The 22223-nt window shown below is 44.9% G+C and overlaps 1 protein-coding gene across 9 annotated transcripts in view; it reads right to left on the minus strand.

The window, feature by feature from the left end:
• Nucleotides 1-22223, minus strand: part of KCNAB2 (potassium voltage-gated channel subfamily A regulatory beta subunit 2) — a 104477-nt gene that overhangs the window by 20350 nt on the left and 61904 nt on the right. For 7 of the 9 annotated variants that reach the window (XM_019541182.1, XM_019541186.1, XM_019541184.1 and 4 more), the window contains 5 exons: nucleotides 12082-12125; nucleotides 8691-8728; nucleotides 7084-7163; nucleotides 1262-1306; nucleotides 33-77 (listed from right to left, as the gene is read on the minus strand). In XM_019541182.1, coding sequence (XP_019396727.1) covers nucleotides 33-77; nucleotides 1262-1306; nucleotides 7084-7163; nucleotides 8691-8728; nucleotides 12082-12125 — 252 coding nt within the window. Of the gene's footprint in view, nucleotides 1-32; nucleotides 78-1261; nucleotides 1307-7083; nucleotides 7164-8690; nucleotides 8729-12081; nucleotides 12126-19168; nucleotides 19620-22223 lie in introns of those variants that run through there. The other 2 variants (XM_019541178.1, XM_019541179.1) reach the window with 2 other exon arrangements.

Here is a 22223-nt window from a genome sequence, read left to right on the forward strand (position 1 = left end):
CATTGCTACTAGTAATAGCCAACCTTACATACTTTCCTCCCCAGAAGATCTTGGTGGTTATGACCAGGCTGGACCGCCTGCAAAGAAAAACAGGGAGCTGTCAGGCAAGCATTTCCAATTCCCCACTTGCACAAAAAGAGCACAGCCAGGACATCCCTCTTGATTTCACTACTGAGTTACTCCTAAATCAACCCAGAACAAGCAAGACCAGGGTCAGACATTTAGCAAATGCCAGGCTGGCAGACCAGAAGCCTGCAGCAGCCCCAGACTGACTCTCTCCAAGCTACAGCTTGTCTCAACCACTCAGGTGAGTACTAGAGCACTAAGGACATCTACTGCCAAGGCCCGGAGACAATCCCCAAAGTCCCAATGACTACCTCACCTAAAAGGGCTGTTTAATGGAAAGTGGAAAGACATATGGGGTGACAGAGCTTGTCTCTGAGAGGTCACAGGAGACATGGTAGTGTTTCCTAATAAGTCAGTTGCTTTTCATTGCTGACAGCTGTAGTTGATTTAAGATGAACCTTTAATAAATGCAGAAGAACCATCTTGGTGGAACAAGATGATAAGCATAAATAATTCAATGGGAAATATATATGTACTGAACCCTGGTGGGGTTTTGAACCATTGCAATCTGGAGGGGTAAGAACATTTAATGTCTGCTGATCTAACTACAGACAGCGGTTTGTGCATCACCACAGTGGTTTGCCTGTTTGATATCGTGCTTCCCTGTGGCTGACAACTTGCTGTGATTTCCAGCGCCTCCCTGAAGAGGCTCTGCTCCACCTCATCCCAGCCAGGAGCATTGGGAGATGCCAGGCTGGGATGGATTGAACATTCTGCACTGTGAGTTCTGCCTGTCTCCATAAGAAAAAGGAAGAGCCCCTTCCTTGGAAAAGCCATGAGACCAATGTCTTGCTTGAATTTGCATAGATCTGGGACATCAGAGCTACCTCCCCACCTCAGCAGCAAGAAGCAGGGTTTTTATTTTATGACATTGTCCTGAGTCATTGGCCAGTGCAGATAGCAGCACTGCAGGAATATGTGGTGGGGCCCCACAGGGATCACTGCTAAGGACTAGGGAGGGAACCTCTGTCTCCAAGGCCCACATGATGTGCACCAATGCATCCATTCCTGCAATTCCCAGAACAAGGCTTCCCTCTTCACCTTGCTGCACACCTCTGACGACTGTTTGCCTGTTTGGTAAGCAAAGACATTTCCCAGTGCAAAAAAATGAGACACTTGACTAAAAAAGAATTACCTCCATCCTTTCTTCTTAATTATATTTCCTAGAACAACTTCAGCCCTGTAATGAGAGAGAAAGACACACACACACATAGACAATGTTTTCATAAGACTGTGATAGAAATTAGGTCAGAACCACTTCAGCAATGAAAATCAGCTGCCTTTCGAGCAATGAAGTGAAATTCTACTCCTGACGTTAAAATGTTGTTAGAGTGCTAAGAGCAGGAATGCTCAAGACTTCTGAGGCTGAGCCACTGCCCTGCATTTAACAGGCACTGGATAAAATAGGAGGAGGAAAGTTTTACCTTATCAAAAACACAGCACCAGGCTAAAACACAGGACTTCCTCCTAAGGCAGCAGTGATCTCCTTGAGTCTCCTTGGTTTGTTTGCTTTTTCTTAGCCCCACATATCCCCCTCTCTCAGCTGTACAAGGGGCCAGCTTCAAAAGAAGTGATGGATAATGCCTGACCTGGAGTGTGGTGGTTAGAATACTGAGCTGAGAAAACAGAGTGCAAACTCAAACCCTCTGTAGGTAAGAAGGGCCTAAAACCCAGCTTTGTCCAAACTACTAAGCTAGTGGGGATAAAACATAGAATCCCTGCCCATTCTTTATCCAACTCCTGCTAGTCATGGGTTTCTGCCTGCCTACATTCTTGTGACTTAGATGCAGGCATGCATCCATGTTTCAGGGGAAGCAGAATTGTCACCAACACTGCGTGGCATTTACACAGCTACAAAGCTGCTGTTTAGATGCTCAAGAGACAGACCTTTGCTACTTGTGACTGGCCACTGGCTAGAACATGGCTGGGGTCAAATCTCCAGGCTCTTCACTGACATGCAGGAGGTATGAGGGAGCACAGAGGAATCTTTGTTCCTTTGGGAGGACTGTTTTCCTACTCCTAGCCCATAGCCTGGAGGCAGCACCTCTTTACTTATGCATAGAGCCAGTGTGTCCTCCTGGCTCCTCCCTGCTCTCCTTTGGGCCCTGGCAGGGGGCTGGGCCCTGGCAGATACCTTAGGACTGGCTCCACAGATGTTTCTATTTTAAGGGGAATGCGTGATCTTGCTCATCTTGTTGAGACTAATTTGTGCTGCATTTCTGGCTTGGCACTGTGGTGTCAGCCCCAGGCAGGAGCTCATGTTGTGGCGCAGCCGAGGTGAGGACACAGCCAACTGAGCCATGCTACTATCTGCAGGGGGAGGCACTAGTAGAAACTAATCAGACCGCTGGGACCAATCCTGGCCACATCAGTAACTTTCTTCCTCTACAGTTTAGTTTTTAAATCAACGTTAGCCCTGAAGCCCCTTGAAGGCTGTGACCTGAGGCCTGAGTTTTAACTAGGATCAGGCCTCTTGGGCCAGGCAGCGAATAGGTACTCAGCATGGGCTACTGGTGCCTCCCAAGTCTGGGAGGGCACCAGATTGCTGATGGGGGTGGGTGGTCCCCAGCAGCTGACAGCCAACCTGGGAGGTCCCCCAGCAGCCGATCGCCGAGCCAGCGGAGGAACCGGAAATGCGCTTCCGGTTTTACGGCTGGCGCTTTCAGGGGGTCCATGGCCGATCTCAGTGTCTACGCGTCGCCAATGATACCCAGGAAAATGAAGAGCTGAAGAGACTTCATTGGAGCCACGGCATGAGTCACTGAATGGGCAGAGCGGGAAGGCAAGAGGGAAGAATTCTTTGTGCTGATGCAAGGGTAACTGCAGCGCAGTGTCACGGGTCCTAGCAGATGGAAGAGATTATCTTCTATCATTCAAATGAGTACATAAGACCAGTTTTCCCTGCCTTGTGAGCAACTGAAAGTCCTTTCCTGATGTAGTACATGCACACAAGAGTTCTCAGCAGGCCAGGTTTCTTTAGAACATGCTGCCTTAGAAGAAACACTGTGCATGTGCAGTCAGCGCTGCAAAAGGCTTTTTAAAAAAGGAGACTTAAACCTGTACTTCTGGCCTAGCCACACCTCCCCCTCTCCCACACCATTCCCACCCCTCAAAAAAACCCAAAGAACCCAGCAGTTGCCTACAGTTAAAGGGCAAAGAAAGGCAGAGAAGTCTCTGCATGCTCTGTAACACATTTGAACTGAGATGTTAAAGCTGCCAGGAAACAAATTATGGCAACAAATTCAAACAGCAGAACTGCCATCCTGCCCTGCTCCTGGTGGCATAGGTGATAAACCAGGTCAATACAATACCAAAGAGACAGCTGATCAGTCCCACCATGGAGTTCACTAGTTTCCAAACCTTGCAGCCACTGGAAGAGCATTTATTTCCCCTTGGAGGAGACCAAGAGGAACATGTATTGCCTATGAGAGGCAGAGAGACTCCTCCGTGAGAACACAGAGGGCTGGAGTTTGAGACATGCAAGTCTCTGGGAATCTGAACAGGGCTGTCTGTGAAAATCTGGCCTCCAGCAGCGAGGAAATTCGAAGTGGACATACTGCTGAAGGCTTTGTTTGCAGGGAGGCCTAGGGTGGATATGGGGGTTACACGGTTCACAGTACTTCTGCCAGGGCTTTCTGGGCATAGGGAGTTTTACTCTTTGAGCAAATTTAGTTCAGTAACATAGCTGCATGGGTGCAATGACCATGCTGTAACTGAGATGCCCAAGCCCTCAGGAAGGCAGCACTGCAGTAATGGCCAAGCAAGTTTGACTTGAATCACGACAGAGCTAGGAATCCAAGGGTTTTTTCCCCATCTGAACAGTAGAGTTTTGCTTCAAGACCAAATCTGTTGCAGCAGATATCCTGGAGAGCTGTCACCGTCCTTCTCCAACAGATCCCTGGGCATACTCCACTGGGGATGGTGGTGGGGTGTTAAACACCAAACCTTCCCTCCTTTCCATATTCATTAATTTTTTTCATTAAAAGGTATTTTTGAAGAGAACCATGTTCTACATGAGGGGATCGGCAGCCTAGTCCCTGCCCTCCTGCCACTGGCAGGCTGCACTGCTTCCCCAGGGTATCAGGAAGACAGGCACAAGAATTATTCACTTGCCTAAAAACAGGCTGCAGCTCTTCAGAGGGCTCCTGGCCCCCTGCAATGGATGCGCAAAGAAATGTCATGAAAAAGGAGGAGGAGGAAAAGCAAGCCTCTGTACTCCTCACAGCACCTCTTTGCCTGACTCTTTTTTGATCAGCTCAAGCTGTGGCATTTTTCTCACAGCTGAGCCTGGCTGTTCTACTCATGATCTCTTGATTACCTCTCATCTATTATTACCCATATGCCCCTCTCTCGCTCACACGACCTCTCTTGGGTATACAGCCTTGCTGGCGTGTCAGACTGTCTCATTCATTTAACAGTTTGTTTCCTTTAGGCATGGGGGATGGGGGTGGGAGCGCTAACAACTCTCCTGAAGCCGTAGGGGTACACTTACTTTTTGGAGATGCTCTATGTCTGTTTTAGTTGTGTGAAAGGGCATGGAGTCAGGGATGAGTGCTACAAACCCCCTGGTGCAAGACAGATTCACTCACAGATGATAAGCTAAGCCAGTGGGGAATGGAAAGTAGAGAGATTGCCTTTTTGAGGTAAGCATAGAGCTCCAGCACTGCAGCTTCTGAGCATCTGCAGCCTCCATGTAGGGTGGCCACTAAGCAGCAGCTTACTGACCTGCCTAGGAAGTCTCTGGTGGGACAAGGAACTTCTGGAGTCCCAGGCCAGTGCACTAACCATCAGACAACTCTTTTCGACTCCCTTTAGACTTAGAGTCTCCTATGTGGTTGTCTTGTTGCTTGCTTTTCCGAGAGGCCTGAAGTATCTGTCAAGTCTAGGGAACGTACTGTATCAGAGGAGGTGGAACACGCTTTGCTTTTCCATTTCTAATGGCCAGGGCTTTAGCTGGTGTGGTTTCAACCCCTTTGCATGTCCCCCGCCACACCTTACTATTGCCCACTTCACCCTGGTCTAACATGGATCATAAAGAGGATGTGATATTCATGGCAGGACTCTTCTTTTACAGGAGTCCTTCTCAGGTTGCTCAGCTGTTACACTCACAGTGTAGGGAGGACACTACAGTGCAGGTGAGTGCCCTCTGCATGCTGCAAGTCAGATGAAAAATGCTCCCCCCTCCTAGGAGCTGGCTGCCCTGTCCCAGGGGGAGCATGATGATAGGGGTTCAGGGGATCTCACCTTCATGGGAAAAAGACAGAGAGGAAAGCATCATCTTAGCAAATGTGAAATGACTTCAGCAAATGAGGGCAGAGGAGCAGAATGATTTCATTACTTCTACTCTCTATGTTTTAAACCAGCCTGCATAAAGATAACTGGCCTCGCTCTTAAATAATTGAAAGGAGGGGATCATGGCATAAGATGGCGAGTAGGCACTTATTTCTGCCTGATGGGGAGACTCCTCCAAATTTTTAAGGGAAATGACTGTCCTTTAAGGCCCTCTTTCAAATATTTAGAGCCTCAGGAGTCCAGGGAAGCTTGCATTGCAGTTCTTTCGTACAGAAGATCTTTAAATATTGATTAAGCTGTACTGTCAATAAACTGGGCTCTTGGAAAGTAAATGTTGGAACAGCCTCAGCAGGAAGGATTCAAGCTGTAATGCAGTCAAACAGAGAGCTGGGGGGCTGCTTCCACAGGCAGTCTGCATACAAGAGCAGCCAGAGAGAGATCAAGTTTGCTTTGATGACTTCCGCATTCTTTTATTCACCTCATGCAAAGTTCTGTTTGAGGGACAATATTGTAGAGTCTATTGCAAGTAGGCAGTCACACAAACGTCCTTGCCAGAAGTTGTCACAAAACTGTCTTGGAAATGCCTGGTAAGGATAAGAGACCTTCCACACCACCAGGTCTCTGGAATCCAACCCCGTGCAAACTGCAGAGAAGAAATGGTGACTCATTGGTCTAACAGCTGTGATGAATAATTTGTGAACAATTTGTAGGCTGAAACACGTGTGTTGAACATTCACTGAGTGATTAACAGATCTGTAAGAACTGAGGCCTGCTGGAGGGTAATTAGCCAACTCAAGAAGGAACTAAATTAACTGAATGCATTGTTTTCTTCACATAGCTGACCTCTCTCTACCTGAAAAGGTTTCTTGATCTTTCAGAAGAAGTGGGCTTAAAGGAATAAAGGGCTTGTCATTCTGTTGGTATTTATGGGAATGGTTTTCAAGTGAAACAAATCATCTGACAGCTGCAGTTGGATACAGAATGCTCCAGCCATTCTTGCCCTGAAATGCTGCAAAGCACAGGTAGGTACTCCTGACTAGTTGGCACATTCCAGCCAGAGGGAGGAGATGTGCAAAAGGACACCTCTATAGGGTCTGTGAGCCACTCCGAGACATTCAGGATGAAAAGGCACCATGCCAAGGTGGCCTCAACCTTTCTGCCATACGTGAGGCTGTCCAGGACTGCAGGGTGCTATTCCACCTGAGCACTTCCCTCTTGCACTCAGTCAGTCTCATATGTCTGGGGTTTGGCCAGCTCACTGAAGAACAACATGAGCTGGATATGCCTTTCCAATGGTGCCTGTTTTGTTGGGTTCCTGTCCAATTATCATGAAGGCCACCTCTGGCTGTGTTCTGGGGACAGCTCACAGCAAAGCATAGCACCACCACCCCTGTATGCATCAGTCATAGAGTGAAAGCAACTCTGGAGCAAACTAACTTTCTAAGTATTATTCTTCAACACCCTACACAGGTCTATAGACAGGTGTGGGTCTTAAATCAGTGACTATGCCTACTGTACTAATGAACTGCCACCAAGTAAGAAGCACTGGGACAAAAATAATGTAACAAGGGAACCTCAATCAGGGATATACTTTTACAACCAGAAACTGTTTATTAACCACGCATCTACATGCACCTCCTGTTTCTAAATATAAAAGGTACTTACTTCCCAGCAGCATAGACTTCTGCTGTATCAAACAGGTTAATGCCGTTGTCATAGGCTAAGGTCATCAGCTGTTCTGCCATCTGCAAAGAAATATTTACAACATTTAGAAGGAAGATGTAATAGCAAACAGGGGCCCAGAACCCTTTAGGTGTGAGCGCTACATTAATAACAAATATATTTGCTAGCAAGCTTAGGCCAAACACTACTGATTGGGTTGCTGAAAGTTTGGCTGGTCCCTAAACAAGCAGGCTGATTTCCAGAGGTGCTGGACACCTGAAATTTCCAGTGATGTCACCAAAAGCTGAAGGTGCTCAGAAGCCAAAACAGAGTGGTCTGATTTTCTGACCTACTAACTTTAAGCAACAATTTTGAAACTATTACCCTTCATCCACAGCAATACTCTGCCCACCATGGAATTTAAATACTGTATATTGTCTGCCTCTATCAGGCCACGTTTGGATGAGATACAGCAGATAGTAGCTACAACAGAGATGAATCCCAAACACTCTACACAGTGGGAGTTCTATTCTTCCCACTTCATTAATTAGGTTTCAGGGAAGTAACTTATATGGCCCTAGCTCACACTGAAGCCTGTGTCTGTTGGCTCTAGAGAAACAGGTTGTAAGAGATCTTGTTAAACACGTCTGTTGAATGAAAGCAATAAAGAATGCAGACCATCTCGTGGAATGACCCCTCTGCCAGGTTCTCTTGGTCAAATTTCAGAATGAAAAACAGAACTGCATTCAGTGCTTCAGAAATGTTTCTGGTAGCTGATGACAATATCTGAAAAAGTCTTTGCCTTCACAGAAAAAATGCTAGCTTCCAAACTTCACTGTCTTCAGAAGATGCATGTTTTTACAGCCATGTTTGAGGCCAAAGAGCTATACAAGTCTTCTGGGAGCATGTGCTTGAATAAACATTACAGCTAATTTCAGCTCTTCAATTTTCAGGACTATTACAGAAGATCATTTTACAGGCAAATCAAGGTTTGAAAATATATGCAGAACTCTGAACTCTTCAAACAATATTACAAATGGAAACCTGATTCTAAGAGCTGTGTTCATCAAGCCAGGATTTAGAAAGACTGCCATGTTACATGTATATCCAGTCAAATTAATCAGTGCCATTCAGTAATGGACATTTGGAGCAAACAGCTTGAGAACAGCCTTCTCCTCAAATAATTCTGAAAAATGTTTTCTGAAAATTTTCAAACAGACTAAACTCAAATAAATTATTTGCTACAAAAAAGCTGCTCAACAGGAAGCACTAGATAATAATTAACCAGGTAAACAATACTTTTTTCTTTTTGGCCAAAATAAGAAAAAATAAGCTTGTCAAATATTTCATTCAGCCGGATTTGAACTAATACGAATATTTATGAATCTTTTAAATTAGTAAACGTTAATCAAATGTATGCATTAGGATAATTTCCTATGGGAAATTGACTTTCCACATCGAGGTCCAGGCATTTAAAACAAAAATAATGATAAAAATAATAAAAAATAGATAAGCATCTCTTGAAACTGATTTGCAATGCAATTGTGTCCAGAACCCAGAGGAGACTTCAAACTATGTTGCAAGCTGCAGAAAAAGGGAGTGATCCTTACCTCATCTGTAATCTGTCCTCCAAACGTTACCCATGTTCCTGCAGGGAAAAGATGACACATTTTCGAAACATAAGAACACAAGCACAGGAGAATCACCCTGCCCCAGAAGGCAATTCTAGACTGACTGGAGGGAGGCTACAGCAAGGAGAATGCAGCAAAGGGACCTCACTGCATCCCTTCTCAGATGGCAAACATCTACCAGAAGAGCCTTTGCTGGGGGAGCAAGTCCTGTTCAAACACCTCCCCCTCCCTTGCAGAGTTTCTTGATATGTACTTGCTTGACTCAGGCTTAAGACTTGTCATCTGTATGAGTGCTCAGGGATACCCACCATATGTCCTGCTTAGGCTCTTTAGTGTCTGATTGCAAGGTCAAGTCTTCTCACCGTGTTGTGACAGATCACTGTACTGCTGGTCTCACCAGACCTCTGAAACACCTGTTTATTCTTCCAGTCAGCCACCTGCTGGGGGCAGCTGACTAACCCTTCCCATCTGCTGAATGGAGGCCATTGGGCCCACAGTAATCTTGTTTCCAGTTGTAAGCTTAAACAAACAGACCACAACTCTGAAACAGTTCAGATGACTGCCCTATGCCCTTTTCACTCTTCCTTCCTGGATACCAAACACCTGAAGCAGCAACGCAGGGAAAATGACATGGAGCCAGTTTCTTTCAGACCTGTCTGAGGATTTTGGACAAGCCACTCAGCTTTTCATTAGGTATTTTGTTGATCAACCCAGCAAAAGGCAGGAACAGCAGCAGAGGTACTGTGGGTTGCCTGTCACAGGCATAGGAGCTAACCACACAGGCAATTGTTCCAGTTAAGCCAGACAAGTAAAGCTGCTGCAGTTGCAAGGTCTGACTCCCAAGCATGGACATGCATATTGTGCAATAGAAGCGGCATTTTTGATTCACATTAAATCACTTTCAAACAATGTAATGTAATCTGAAAAAAGATGCTCTTTGACTGTCATAAGAACGTTTGCATGGGCAGTAATAGTGTCTTACATTTACACTTTTCTTTAACCCACTTAGCTTTTTGGTGCAGACTAGCTTCTAGGGAGAGCAGGCTCTGCTGGCTGCACTGTGTCTACATCTAGAACAATATCAGTGCAGCCAAAATCCACACACTTAATCTGGGTTTAAAGCACAAGCCAAGTTTCTAAAGAGGTAAAGGCCGTTTCCTAAGGATATTTCTGACTTGTTCAAACCTTGGTAAATCACAGCTTGTCCGGACAAACAACTGCCACAGACTGAACTCTTCCAGCTCCAGTTCAGGCACTGATTTTTTTTTAATGCGGTCGGCACTACCTTGGAAGCTCTGAACCAGGTTCCCTCACGAGGGAGAGGAATAATGTCCTGGAGGTTGTGTCACATGAAAAAAAAAGTTCATTTCAGTTAACCTGACTGTGAGCCACTGAAGAGCCAGACACTTGCTTTTGCAGTCACTAAGCTTAGATGGGGCAGCATCTTTGCAGGTTTCCTATAACAGATCTGGTGCTGTGCTGCCAACGCTAGGGCTAAGGTGAGAAAACACTTCTATTTATATGCCCTTGTTTCCAGGAGCAGGGAAGCTTGTAAAAAACCATCTTTCAGACTGAGAATTTTCATGTCTGTTATTTCTGAGGAAAAAGCTCCTTTCCTTTTCCACAAAGCCTGATGACATTTCATCTACACAGGAGAAAGAGACTTTCTCCCCAGTTACATTCTTTGCCTTTATATTTTTGTTTGTCTTTTACATTAACATTTCAAAATTTTGAGCCTCTGGGGTCTGTAGAAGTAGTGACAGTGAAGTAAATCAGCCCAGAAGATTTGTAGTTCAAATAGTTTAATCGTCTGGTTTGTTTTTGTTACCACAGATTTACCTTTTACTAATTTATATCTTACTACTTATCATATTTACTTGAATCTAGGAAGAGATTTTTCCCTCCCCAGTCAGCATGGGGGGAAAAGGTCCCTGTGCTAGATTCATATAAAAAGTGGAAGGTGGGCGGTAGGCAGCGGCTGTGGCTCTGACTCTGGCCCTGATCTTGAGTCAGGGCCAAAGTCAGATGCGCAGCAGCCTCCTGCCCTTTTCTCCACCTGCCCTCTACAGACTCTGCCCCTTTCCTTCGCTGTCAGGCACAGCTTGGCTCTGGCTCTGGCTGGATTCCCTCCTGGACATGAAGTACAGGGAAGTACAGTGTTGCGGCATGGGCCGGCAAGGGCTGCGCTTCCATATGCTGTGCTCTGTGACCAGGACCCAGCAGGGACCAGAGCCTGAGCAGCATCTAACAGTAAAGGGGCAAGGGGGAAAGAGGCAGAGACTGTGGGGAGTGGGGAGGAAAGGACAGAAACTATGGGGCACAGGGGGCAAAGGCTGTGGGGAGCTGAACAGGTGCAGGTGGCAGAGGGTAGAACCACTACTTTCCATGCTGTAGTAGTGTGGGGGGGAACACACAAATGTAAGACATCCCTCCAATAATTAGATTCTATACTTGGAAATGTATATTGGATGCATCTATTTTTCACATATAGAACCTAATTATTGTGGGGGGGTCATCTTAAATTTGAGTTAATATAGTAACATCCTGGATTCAGGGAGCCATGTGAAGGACGGAACTGCTTGCCCTATGATGAGGGAGACAGGCAGCAAAGCCAAGGAAACCTACACTTGTCTTTTCTGATATTCCTGTAAAATGTCCAAGCTGGATAGAAATCCATCCCCTGATCTTTCAGACATGTTTAATGAGTCACAAAGCAGCATAAGAGGGCTCCAGTATAATTCTAAAAAGAAGTTTTCTGTTGGGCATTACCTGTGTGTCTTGGCCTCTATGGCACCAGTGCCTCTGCACAGCAAATTCTCAGTAATGGAGGCACACAGGGAACATGTCTACCTTTCCACTTTTAAACAGCCTGGACATAGAGGCCTCTTAAGCAGTAGACACTGAAAAAGCTACAAGTTTACAGACCCATCCAAGCCAGTAGCCAGTGCACACCTGTGACCACCAGGTACTTCCATGCAACAAAGGATACAGCACATAACATGCGCCTTGGTGGATTTTAGTCCGCTAACCATGACGGTCTTTGAGACTGTTATCCAGGTCAACTCATTGGGGAGCGGTCCCCATTTAGAAATGAACAGTTAGACGCAGTTATTCCATAACCACCAGCTGGAAGACAGAGCCTCACTGACTTCTTAACTCAACAGAGTCAGTAGCACATTGCCCTGTTTAGAGGTACAACTCTTATTTATGTAAGATGCAGCCCCTGCCCCACTCCACCCAAAAGGGCTGCATGCACCTGGAGTAACTGAGGGAAAGGCATCACTGTAAAGGAAATAAGTAGGTACTCAGCACAGTATCCAGGGTATAGCACTATAATGTGGAAGATGTGTTTAAGTACCAAACCACTTACCTAAGCCCAGGCATGACACTCGCAACCCCGACTTGCCAAGGTTTCTGAAAAAGAGAAACACCTTTCAGTAGCAGCCAGAGATGTCAGCAGTGGGGCTGGGGTGGTGGTCTGTTAGTGTCTGTAGCCACAGTTTGTTGTCATCCAACCCTGTCCCTTCTACAGTTCCTGATGTAGGAGTGTGATCTACCACCATTATACACAGAGAGACCAGGGGTGTTGGTGCCACATGCCTGTGCCCCAGTCACCTCATTTGAGAAGTAGGAGGAAAAGCTCCTGCCTGCATTTTATTAGCCCTTCAGAAGAAGCATTCTCCATGCCAACACATGGGGAATATATTTACCTTTGGTTCATGCCATGGTGCTATTGTTACAGGGATGTTATGCATGCGGGTAAGTAGATAGGCATAAACAGACAGTAGGAGAGACCTCTACATTGTTTGAAGAGAGACGAGAAGGCATTGACAAATTACCTAATCTGGGCACTCACTGTTCTTGGGGGATAATATTCACGATGACTTCTGAATCCTCTTCTTTCAATTTACTCACCCACTCTCACAATCCCTCACTAGTTTTTGTGGTGCTGCTCTGGATTTTGGATCTCTATCTGGGTGACCCAGCAGTAACCACTTTTGTAACTAAAACACCTACTCAAGACATATTGCTGCTTTAGTGTATTTGGGTTTTTTGGGCATTTTGATTTAAGCACATTAAGGACATGTCCCATTGCACCAGCACTTAATTGATATGACACTTAAAATAATCCCTTCTGCTGGCCAGAGAACAGGTACAACATAGCATTCTGGTATGATTACACTAATCCCTCTTATAGGATAGCACATGTAAACCAAAAAATAATACAGAGTCAAGAACCCGTGGGACATCTGTGAGTTGCAAAGGCAGCGCTGGCCAGGAAGGAAGACACTGTGAGCAGGGAAAGATACAAGCACACATACTGTGGGTTGAGGGGGTGGGGGTACAAATGAGAACATGATATGCATGTCCCAAAACTGCCAAAACAGACAGATGGTATAACTGTTTGGAAAGGACATTGTGAAGGAGGAAGAACCCTATTCACCTGTAAACCTGGATCACAGTCCTATAAGGAGCTAAGGTGGTTATAGTCAAGCCTAGCAAAAGGCCAATGAAACCAAAGCAAAACCTAGAGGAAGGCAAACATGAAAACATGACAGAAGATGAAAGAGCAGTGCTCTTTCAGAAGGTGTAAAAACAAAGAAGGAAGGATATAAAAAACAGACAGAAGGATATAAAAACAAAGTAAAAATGGAAATAAGACAGACTTGAAGAAAACTATGGCAGAAATGAAAGCCAAACCACAAAGTGTCTAAAGGAAAGGCAAAAGGGAGATGGTGTTATCCCTTTAAATCTATATTTGCAGCAACAAATATATGGGAGGAGTCTGAGAATCAATTTAGGTGAAAGGTGGACAACACAACAGAGAGTGAGTCTTTCCTGCCTAAGGTGAGATAGGAAAGCAACCAACAATGTCAAACAAAATATTGTTATTTCCTTATTTTTATAAACAAAGCAGGAGAGAAATACCTAAAGCTACAACAGTGACAAACAGAGAGGAAAAAAAGGAGACCAGATGGTGGCTTTTAGACATTCATGTTTTGATAATTTAAGAACAAAATCTACTTTTCAGTTAGAGAGTAAAGATTAAGAGTGTAATTTTGCTTATGGTACATCCACCAAGAGACACTAAAAGAAAATGAGAAATCACCTAACAGATGACCAACTTTTTCAGCTTCTGAATTAATTATATACAACACAAAATAAAAATGGGGAAAAGGGTAGTTTAGGAAATCTGTCTATCATAAAACACTCCAGAGAGATTTAATTACAGTTCAAAAAGAAAAAGTATAAAATGTGAGATTCTTTAATGGCAGTTAAAAAGTTTTGGGGGAGAAGAGGGGGCAGGAGGATGGAATTTTTAGCAGTAAATAAAGCAGTAGGTACCATATTTTCAGATGCATAATTTACTAATAAAAAACAGGGATTTATTGAAACTGTGCACTGCATTTGCATGATAATTTAAAGCAACAGTAGCCAGTGATTTCATTAAATCTGCTTTATGTTATTAGGTTACAAATATTATGGTAACTGGTTATTTTCTGAAAACAGTTTTACAACAGCTACATTTTTTATTCGGGGACCATGCACACAGAAAATTCAGATGAAATAGGAACACTCAAAAGTAAAAAATTAGTAACTGGAAACGGAAATTGTCTGTACTCTTGAGAAAGAGTTGATATCTTTTATTAGAGCAGCTAGATAGTTTCAAAAATAATTTTTTTTAAAACAACAACAAATTCAGATGCCCTTCTTCAGGCACAGGAGAAGTCAAAGATCGTAAAATTTCTGCAGCGTAGAAATGAAGCTTCAAATCACACAGAAGACCAGAAGGATGTTAGATTTCCAACCAGGAGACCCATAACATCCTTCTGCTCTCCTGTGCAATATGAAATTTCATTTTTACCAGTCTTTGACTTCTCCTTTGCCTGAAGAAGGGCATTTGAGCCTGAAAGCTTGCAAATAAAAACATGTTTTGCAACTATCTAGTTGGTCTAATAAAAGATATCGTTTCCTCCTCAAGAGTTTTGGATGCCTTTGCCTCTAGACTAACACAGCTGCAACCTATAACCTTATGACAAGTACAGAATTTGCAATATAAATTAGGGCTCCAAACTATTATCAGACATTGGACTCCTTCAGTTTTCAGAAGGTTTTAAAACATTAATTGAACCTCACAGCGCCAGTTTGAAGATGGAAAACTAATGAGAGTGTAAGTGGCTTGCCAGAGGCAACAGAGGAAACCAATCCTACCACTGCTGGGATTTAGGACGCAGGGCTGCCTAGCAGTTGGCTGTGTGCTCAGACCACATACCAGCTCCTCTCAACATCCTTTTTCAACTTAGGTGGTTACAACTTTCGAAGGGAAAGAGAAAGATTGGCAAAGGCGTTTTCTAGTGATGCAAAACATTAATTGTTTATAAGTTTTTGCCTAGAAACACAGTACCAAAATCAGCTCAGTCTCATGGCTGCTCATATGTGTGGACAGCACTAATAGTCTAAAAGTCTGTTTCAAGACCTATTCATGTGAACTGTTAGAAGGCTCTTGTGCATGTCACACAGTCCCTAAATATTTTACTGCTATTGCATCCATGTAGCATTCCAGGTCCTGTGATGGTATAGCAGCCTGGGTTAAAGGAACAAAAAGTTAATTCTGCTTTAGCTGCAAGAAAATATACTCAGTGCAGCCCATGGGTACGAGAGGACTTGTCTGTTGTCAAATGGTCCTTCATCCCTACTCTTCCAGAGCACAGCTGAGTCTGAGCTTGTGGAGATCGACAGAGCTCCAGATACGGAGGTGCCACTCTTCTCTCTTTTCATTTCAAGCCAGCAGCAATGCAGCTGAGCTGATAAAGCGGGACAGTGGCCCAGTGCTGCTCCCCATGCACTTGCATCTCCCAGAAGAAATCTGAGGATGAACAGAATTTAACCCACAATCTTTGTGCTTTGATGGGCGCTTTGGCTTTCCTAAAGGTTCAAACTGCCTTAGCTCCAAGGTGTACTCTTTTTCCTAGGTAAAAATACCCAGCAGATATGGTCTGTGTGCCCAAGATATAGCTGTAGCTGGTTCTCCCAAGCTAAGAAAGAGATGGGGAATCCAAAGAACAGGCTTTCCTCATGCATCTGCTGCTCTTGAATTTGTATCTAGGAGAACCTCATAATGGAGCATTTAATGAAAGCGTGGGACAGCTTGTTACAGAACAGGAAGCACTCAGCTGAGAGACTGGACAGAGCACAGCTGACCAGAGGAACTTATATTCCTTTTCTGTCTTAAAACATATCCAATTGATTCAGATGACAGAAGTTTGAATAGTGACTGACACACAAGCTGCCTGGATTCTTGCTCTTTCTTAGTTCGCACTCTCTTCCCGGCATGTCCACAAGTGTGAAACAAGCACATCTAGGAAGGCTGGTCCACAGTAGAAAGATGGAGGCCTTCACACCTGAAATGGTTAATAAACCCTCTAAATGAAGGGGCCCAGGAAAAGGACAGCCTATATAGTCAACACATGGGCAGCAGTCACAGCCACGACCCAACAAGTGGGACTGATCTGCAGGACCCAAGGGACAACAAGGAGGTCTAGATAACACAGGAAGCACCAGGGAGGGAACACAAGAGTCTGACTGGAGAACGTGTTCCCTAGGTCAGTAACAAGGCACCTTTCTGGATCACTGGTGCCACCCAGGGATCTGCAGTTCACAGCATGCCGGCTTTTCTCAGGGAGCTGCCCATGCTGGAATTTCCTTTATCTGAGGAACTAGCCCACAGCGAAGGCTGGTCTCTCAGAGGTGGAAAAGAAAGCATGTCTAGGGCTCAGGAACAAAGCAAAGCTACAACACAGTAATGACACTTAATTATTTTGGATTTAGATTACTATTCCTCCTGGGCTGCTATATTGCTCTTATTCAACTTTTAGAAGTTAGAAATTACATTACAGTACACTTATCTGTACGTTCAACCAATTTGAAAACAACATTTTTTCTTTCTCTTTTCTGTTTTTTTGAAGCAGGCTCAGTCCCAGTACCCCCCATTTCTGCACTGTGTCACAAAGTGGCTTATGATAGTCCTGGCACCATAAGAGTCATGACACAGTCAACAATGAGATCAAGGCTCCTGGGATTCATCCACTATACTGCAAGGGAATGGATAACATTTTATGAGCACTTCTCTCAGGAAGCTGACAGGCCATTTTTACTTCCTCAGAAATGGGAACAGAAGGAAGCAGATAACTGCTTATGTTGCTTTAAAATATTAAGACTATACTGTAGATGGCCAAACTGAAGCCTTTAATATTTTGCTGTATTTTTAAAGCCTTGTTTGCCATTTAGAAGTAGAATATGCATCACTGCTTCTGCTGCACAGGGTTGATGAGGAAATGTCTGCAGGATAGGGGAATTTTTTTGACATACAGACAAGTCTGCTCTGGGTGTCATCCAACATTACTGCTGTTGTACATTCACCTCATGAGACTTCTCTCCTAAATAAACAGCCATGCAAACTGCAACGTAGGGGGAAATGTGGCTCAATATAGCACCATCTATGCCTTTTGATTCCCAGAACAAAAGTGCTCTTGGGGGCAGGGTGCTCACTTTGGGCACAGGGGAAAGGGGATGAAAGCTGCACAAAAAGTGTTAAAGCACTACAAGCAGTACTTGAAAAAAATGTCTTTTGTTTTAGGGATGAATTGGAAGGGGCACTGATTTGCAGAGGGTGCTAAGCACCTGTTCTCTGAACTACTGGACCCCTGAGATGGTTCAATTTGGGCACCCAAAAAATCACGTTGCTGCTAGAAAGCCTGGCTAAAGTACTGCTGGGCAGTTTGTTTCTCTCTCAGCATTTTGACACATTTGCTAATCAGAAGTGGCACTCTCTTTGGGGATGGGTGGAAGAGAAAATGTGCCACCTCTGCTTGCCTGCACAGTGCACACCTAATGTGTATCCATTATACATATGTGCTAGCAAATATGTTCACAAACACGCCTAGCAATGCTTGACCTAATCTTCTGCATTAAGGGAAATTTAGTTTTGTATGTTCCTGGCACTTGAATGACTTAAGACTTTATGACATACCTAGCCGTTGAAGATGCTTGTAAGCCTCTGCTCTATGGCATATACAACCTTTCCATCCAACAGCGCAAACTATCAGTCATTTCCTGAAACTTGTGGCTGGATTCCCTAAGCATATACTGAATGGTTAAAAAAATCCTCCATACAGCTGTTTACTTAATGCAACTCCGTAACAATTACTGCTGGGTCTCCATTGCAGGGGAAGCACACTTGGAGTGAGAGCTTCCACCCAACAGGTTCACTACTATGAGACAGACACGGACAGACACAGTGCCCCCCCACCCCTACAGGCCAGCCCTGCACTGCTTGTTTCTGATTCACTCTGCTCAACGACTGGAAGTTGCCTCAGAGGCAGTCTCAGAGCCACTGAACCAGACCCCCACCTCTCTGGAAAGTTAGAGGACAAGGTGCTATCCTGCTTTCACAAGTTTTTAGCCAGGACTTGTTCTTTCTGGCTTTGAACCTGCATGTTCTCCAAATAGTGCTTTACTGCACTATGAAGAACTAGCACAAACCTTCATGGTCTCAGGAAATACAGTAAACTGAAGTTGCTTGAAAGATAAGAGAGGACTGTAGGCAAAAAGAGGCTTATCTAATACCTGGACAACTTCTGGATGATACCTGAACCCATCCACCAGCATGCCACTCTGACTTGTTTTGCATTCTTAGTCCTGTTTTGTCTCCAGTGCTAGTGCCCCCAACATTAGGCAAAGTTAAATTCCACACCAGGCACACACCTAGCCACACACCTGCTCAGAATCGTTTTGCTAAAACATCTGGAAAGTTTGGCACAATATTCCACCAGTGGGCAAGAACCTGGAGCTCGCATTTGTGTTTTGCTTATTTTTCAGATTTCTCATCTCCACAGAGTTTTTCTCCTCTCTTACTGCATTCTCACAGGGGCTTCTAAAGAGACAGAGTCACGAAATGCAAAAGGCCATTCCAGAACACAAGCAGACGTCTGTTGTCACTAATTCTCAGGCATCCTCAGCAGTCGGCAGTTTATACCTAAGCTACCAGGAATTTTGCTTAACTCTAACTCAAATTTCAGGGTTATAGATGCAGGTAAGTAGGATCACATTCAGTTCTACGTGTAAACTGGGACTAAACCCCTTGCATCCAGGAAGGTGCTGAGGTTGCACATAAGTGTAAATGAGAGCAGAAGATAAGCCATAGAAAGTTACACCTGCAAACTGTAAGACCAAGAGAACTGAGGTAAACCAGGATCCCACCCACAGCATACAGATGCCAGCATTTGTACCACTGAAAAAGTATATATGGAAGAGTCAGGCAACAACAAGCTAGAAACAGCAACACACACATGCACTCTTTCCCTTACAGCTTGTACATCACATAGAGAAACCTGAAACGCATCTAATCAGGAGGCAGAGTAACTATTTGGGCACCGGGAGCGCATTGTTCTCCATACCTATATTTCATTCCTGGCTGTTTCATGCTGGATTCACTAGAAGATGGGGCGTTTTGCACAGACAGCTGCCCCAAGCTCCGGGCCACCATGGCCACTGCCCGGAATTTGCTGCGTGTGCCGAGGCTGGGGCTGCTGGCATTTTGTCTGTTTAGCCGATCTTCTGCACTCCGGCTCTTGATACTGTGTTCAGAGCACACAAAAGAGACCTGCATCGTGCTCTGGCTTTGTGCTGGTTGCAGAAATTTCCCTCCCACTTTGTTTCTCAGAAGTGTTTTGCTTCAGAATATGCTGCCAACTCTCCTCAGAAGTATTGCAGGATGTCCAAGGAGAAAATAAACTAGAAAGGTTTTCCCCAGGAACTTGGAGTTTGCAAAGAAATCAATGCCCAAAGCCAAGCAGAAGGTACAGCCTTTGCAACTGCCACCTGCTCTTCTAGGAGAAAGCCAGCAAGAACACACGACACCAAGCCACTATTTGCAAGTATGAGAGTTAAAAAGGAGTGTGAGTTGGAGGGCTCCGAACTATTTATTTCCCAGCGTGTGTCCTGACACTGTCCACTGCTTCCCCTTCTCCCATTCTTGGCAGCATTGCTTAGCTCGTTTCTGAAGCAGGTTTACCAAGTTTCCGGGTGAGGGTGAGCCCTGTACCCAACAGTCGCACATTAATAATTAGGACTGCCACATCTCATTTTTGTGCTGAATTTCAAATTTTATCTTCCTGCTGAATTTCAAATTTTATCCTCCTGTTAGCCAAAAAAACACTGCGCTCGTTTCCTGAGGCACAGAGCTACAGTATTCAGATCCAGTGGGGGACAGGAGAAGCGAATTGCCATTGCTCCAGCATTGGAGATGAAAGGATGGAGGAGACCTCCAACTGAAGAGATGCAGCAGCAAGCTTCTCTGACCAGCTCTCTGACCCCTGCTACAGCTGCCGTCCTTCCAGAGAGAGCCAGGAGTTCGGAAGTAGAGAGGGCAGCGTGACCATGGCACCACTGATCCTGCTCAGTGTCTGGGCTTGACTAAGTCGATTAGGTGACCAGTGAGCTGAGCAGGAAACACTCAGCAATCCATTAATAACACAGGAGGATACACTGCTGCTTCATTCACTGAAGAATAACTACAGAGGCAGCTGTTGGCTTGAGTACGCTGCCTGTCCACAGCACATGCAGCGGGTCCTAATGCGAGGGTCTTACCAGAGCGGATTTCCTTTTCCTCTCATTTTCTGCTCTCTTTTACTCTACCCCCTCCCCCCTGCCTCCACATGTTAAGATATTCCAATGAAGAAGGACAACAGTCTATATTTAGACTGTAAACTGGGAAGCATGGACCTCCTTCCCGCATGTCTGCAGAGCATCGTTTAAATAACGCTCCAATAATGCTGTAAAAAAAGGAGCTGGCTTATTTTTGCTCACACTTTCAATATTTTATGAATCTGGGGAAGTAAACAAACTGCCACATGAGGTTGAGAAGCATCAATGTACCTATTTCAAACAAGGGAGTAAGCCATTTCATAACTTGCAATCTGCATATTTTGTTTTCAAATAACATGCTTTTTTGAGTGGCTGTCATTTTAAAATTCATTCCCAATATTTGCTTTTAATTTGCCTTTATGGAGGAAGGTGCTGCCAGAGGTGGGGGTTGCAGTACACAAACCCTCTTCCCACAGCAGAACAGAGCAGGAAACAGAAGTGCCAGTTTGGGAGACAAGGCTGTAGGGAGCTCTCACATTTCTATCTTCATTACAAATGGTGCCAGTTCCCAAGGATTCATTCACCTCCTATATGTGGCAACTGTTGATCCTCCTGGATCATGGTGTATGCATGACGGCCACTAGACCTTCAACACATATGCCTGGGCAGGCATTTTTGGAGAAGGGGAGGCTGCACAAACCTTCCATCCTCCCTTTAGGCCACTGAGACAGAATCCAAAGACCAGACTGAGTCCAGATGTTTGGTGCCTCCATGGCTGTAGTTGCATAAGTGTCTGGGAATCAAACCCAGGTCTCCTGGGAGGTAGACAAGGATTCTACCACTGAACCACAAGGGACTCCTCCACCTTGTGTATATTTAAGGGGAAAGAGCAAGGCAGCAGTAAGGGAAGAGTTAATCTGCTCTGTTTGCCACATTCTCGTGCATGCATTACAACCTATGCAGTGGTCCAGGAAGACATAACACTATACCAGTCACCAGGATACACCAGTTATCATACACCATGCTTATACAGCAAACTCCTTGGTAAATGTCCCAGCACATACCCTATCTTTTATATCTCTTTTGGTAACTCACAGCTGACTCCGAAGTGCTTCTGTAAATCGTTATCTCTGCCCTGAAAAGGGGTGGGAGGAATGCCTATGGAGCCAGGGTGCCAGGATCACTTCTTTCTTGAATTGCTCAAATTAAGATCCTCAGAGTTCATGTTCTAACACCACCAGGTATTTCTCTACCTTGGCTCTAAGGCAGTGTGGAATGCGAATGCACTCCCTCCTCCCAACTGCCATGCTCATGCAGGTGCTCTCCCTGCCTCAGGTATGGTGAAAGCAAGGCACAGTGCTCTCTGCCTGCAGAGGGTAAATGAGCTGCTGCTCCCATGGCCCTAGGCATTGTCCTGCTTGCAGAGCCCAGGAAAGAGGCTGATCCTCTGCAGGACCCTGGCAGAGGGCTGGGCTAGCCGACCTGGCCACCGATGGCATGATGACATCCTAGCACCTTCTTCACTCTTCATGACAAAACGTTACACCTACCCAGAGCATCTGCATTCATCTGATTTATCACCATGAACCTGCTAGAAATGACAAACTGACTATCTTTGGATTCCAGGGAGGATGACTGTGAGTGGCCAGCTTGGGTTTAGGTACTCAGGAGACCCAGGAAGGATCCAAAAAAATGGGACTCAATTAATTTTTCCCCTTTTGCACCCATGTGCTAAGAGCTACACAGCATTTGCAGAACATTTCCAAATCAGACTGAACTTGCATATACCATCTCTTGGCCAGAATGATACATTGCTTACCCTTTCTGAGCACTTCTGGAGCAGAATAAACTCCCAGGGAAGCAAAA

This window comes from Crocodylus porosus, unplaced genomic scaffold (genome assembly GCF_001723895.1).
Source record: "Crocodylus porosus isolate Cpor-Errol unplaced genomic scaffold, CroPor_comp1, whole genome shotgun sequence".
NCBI lineage: Eukaryota > Metazoa > Chordata > Crocodylia > Crocodylidae > Crocodylus > Crocodylus porosus.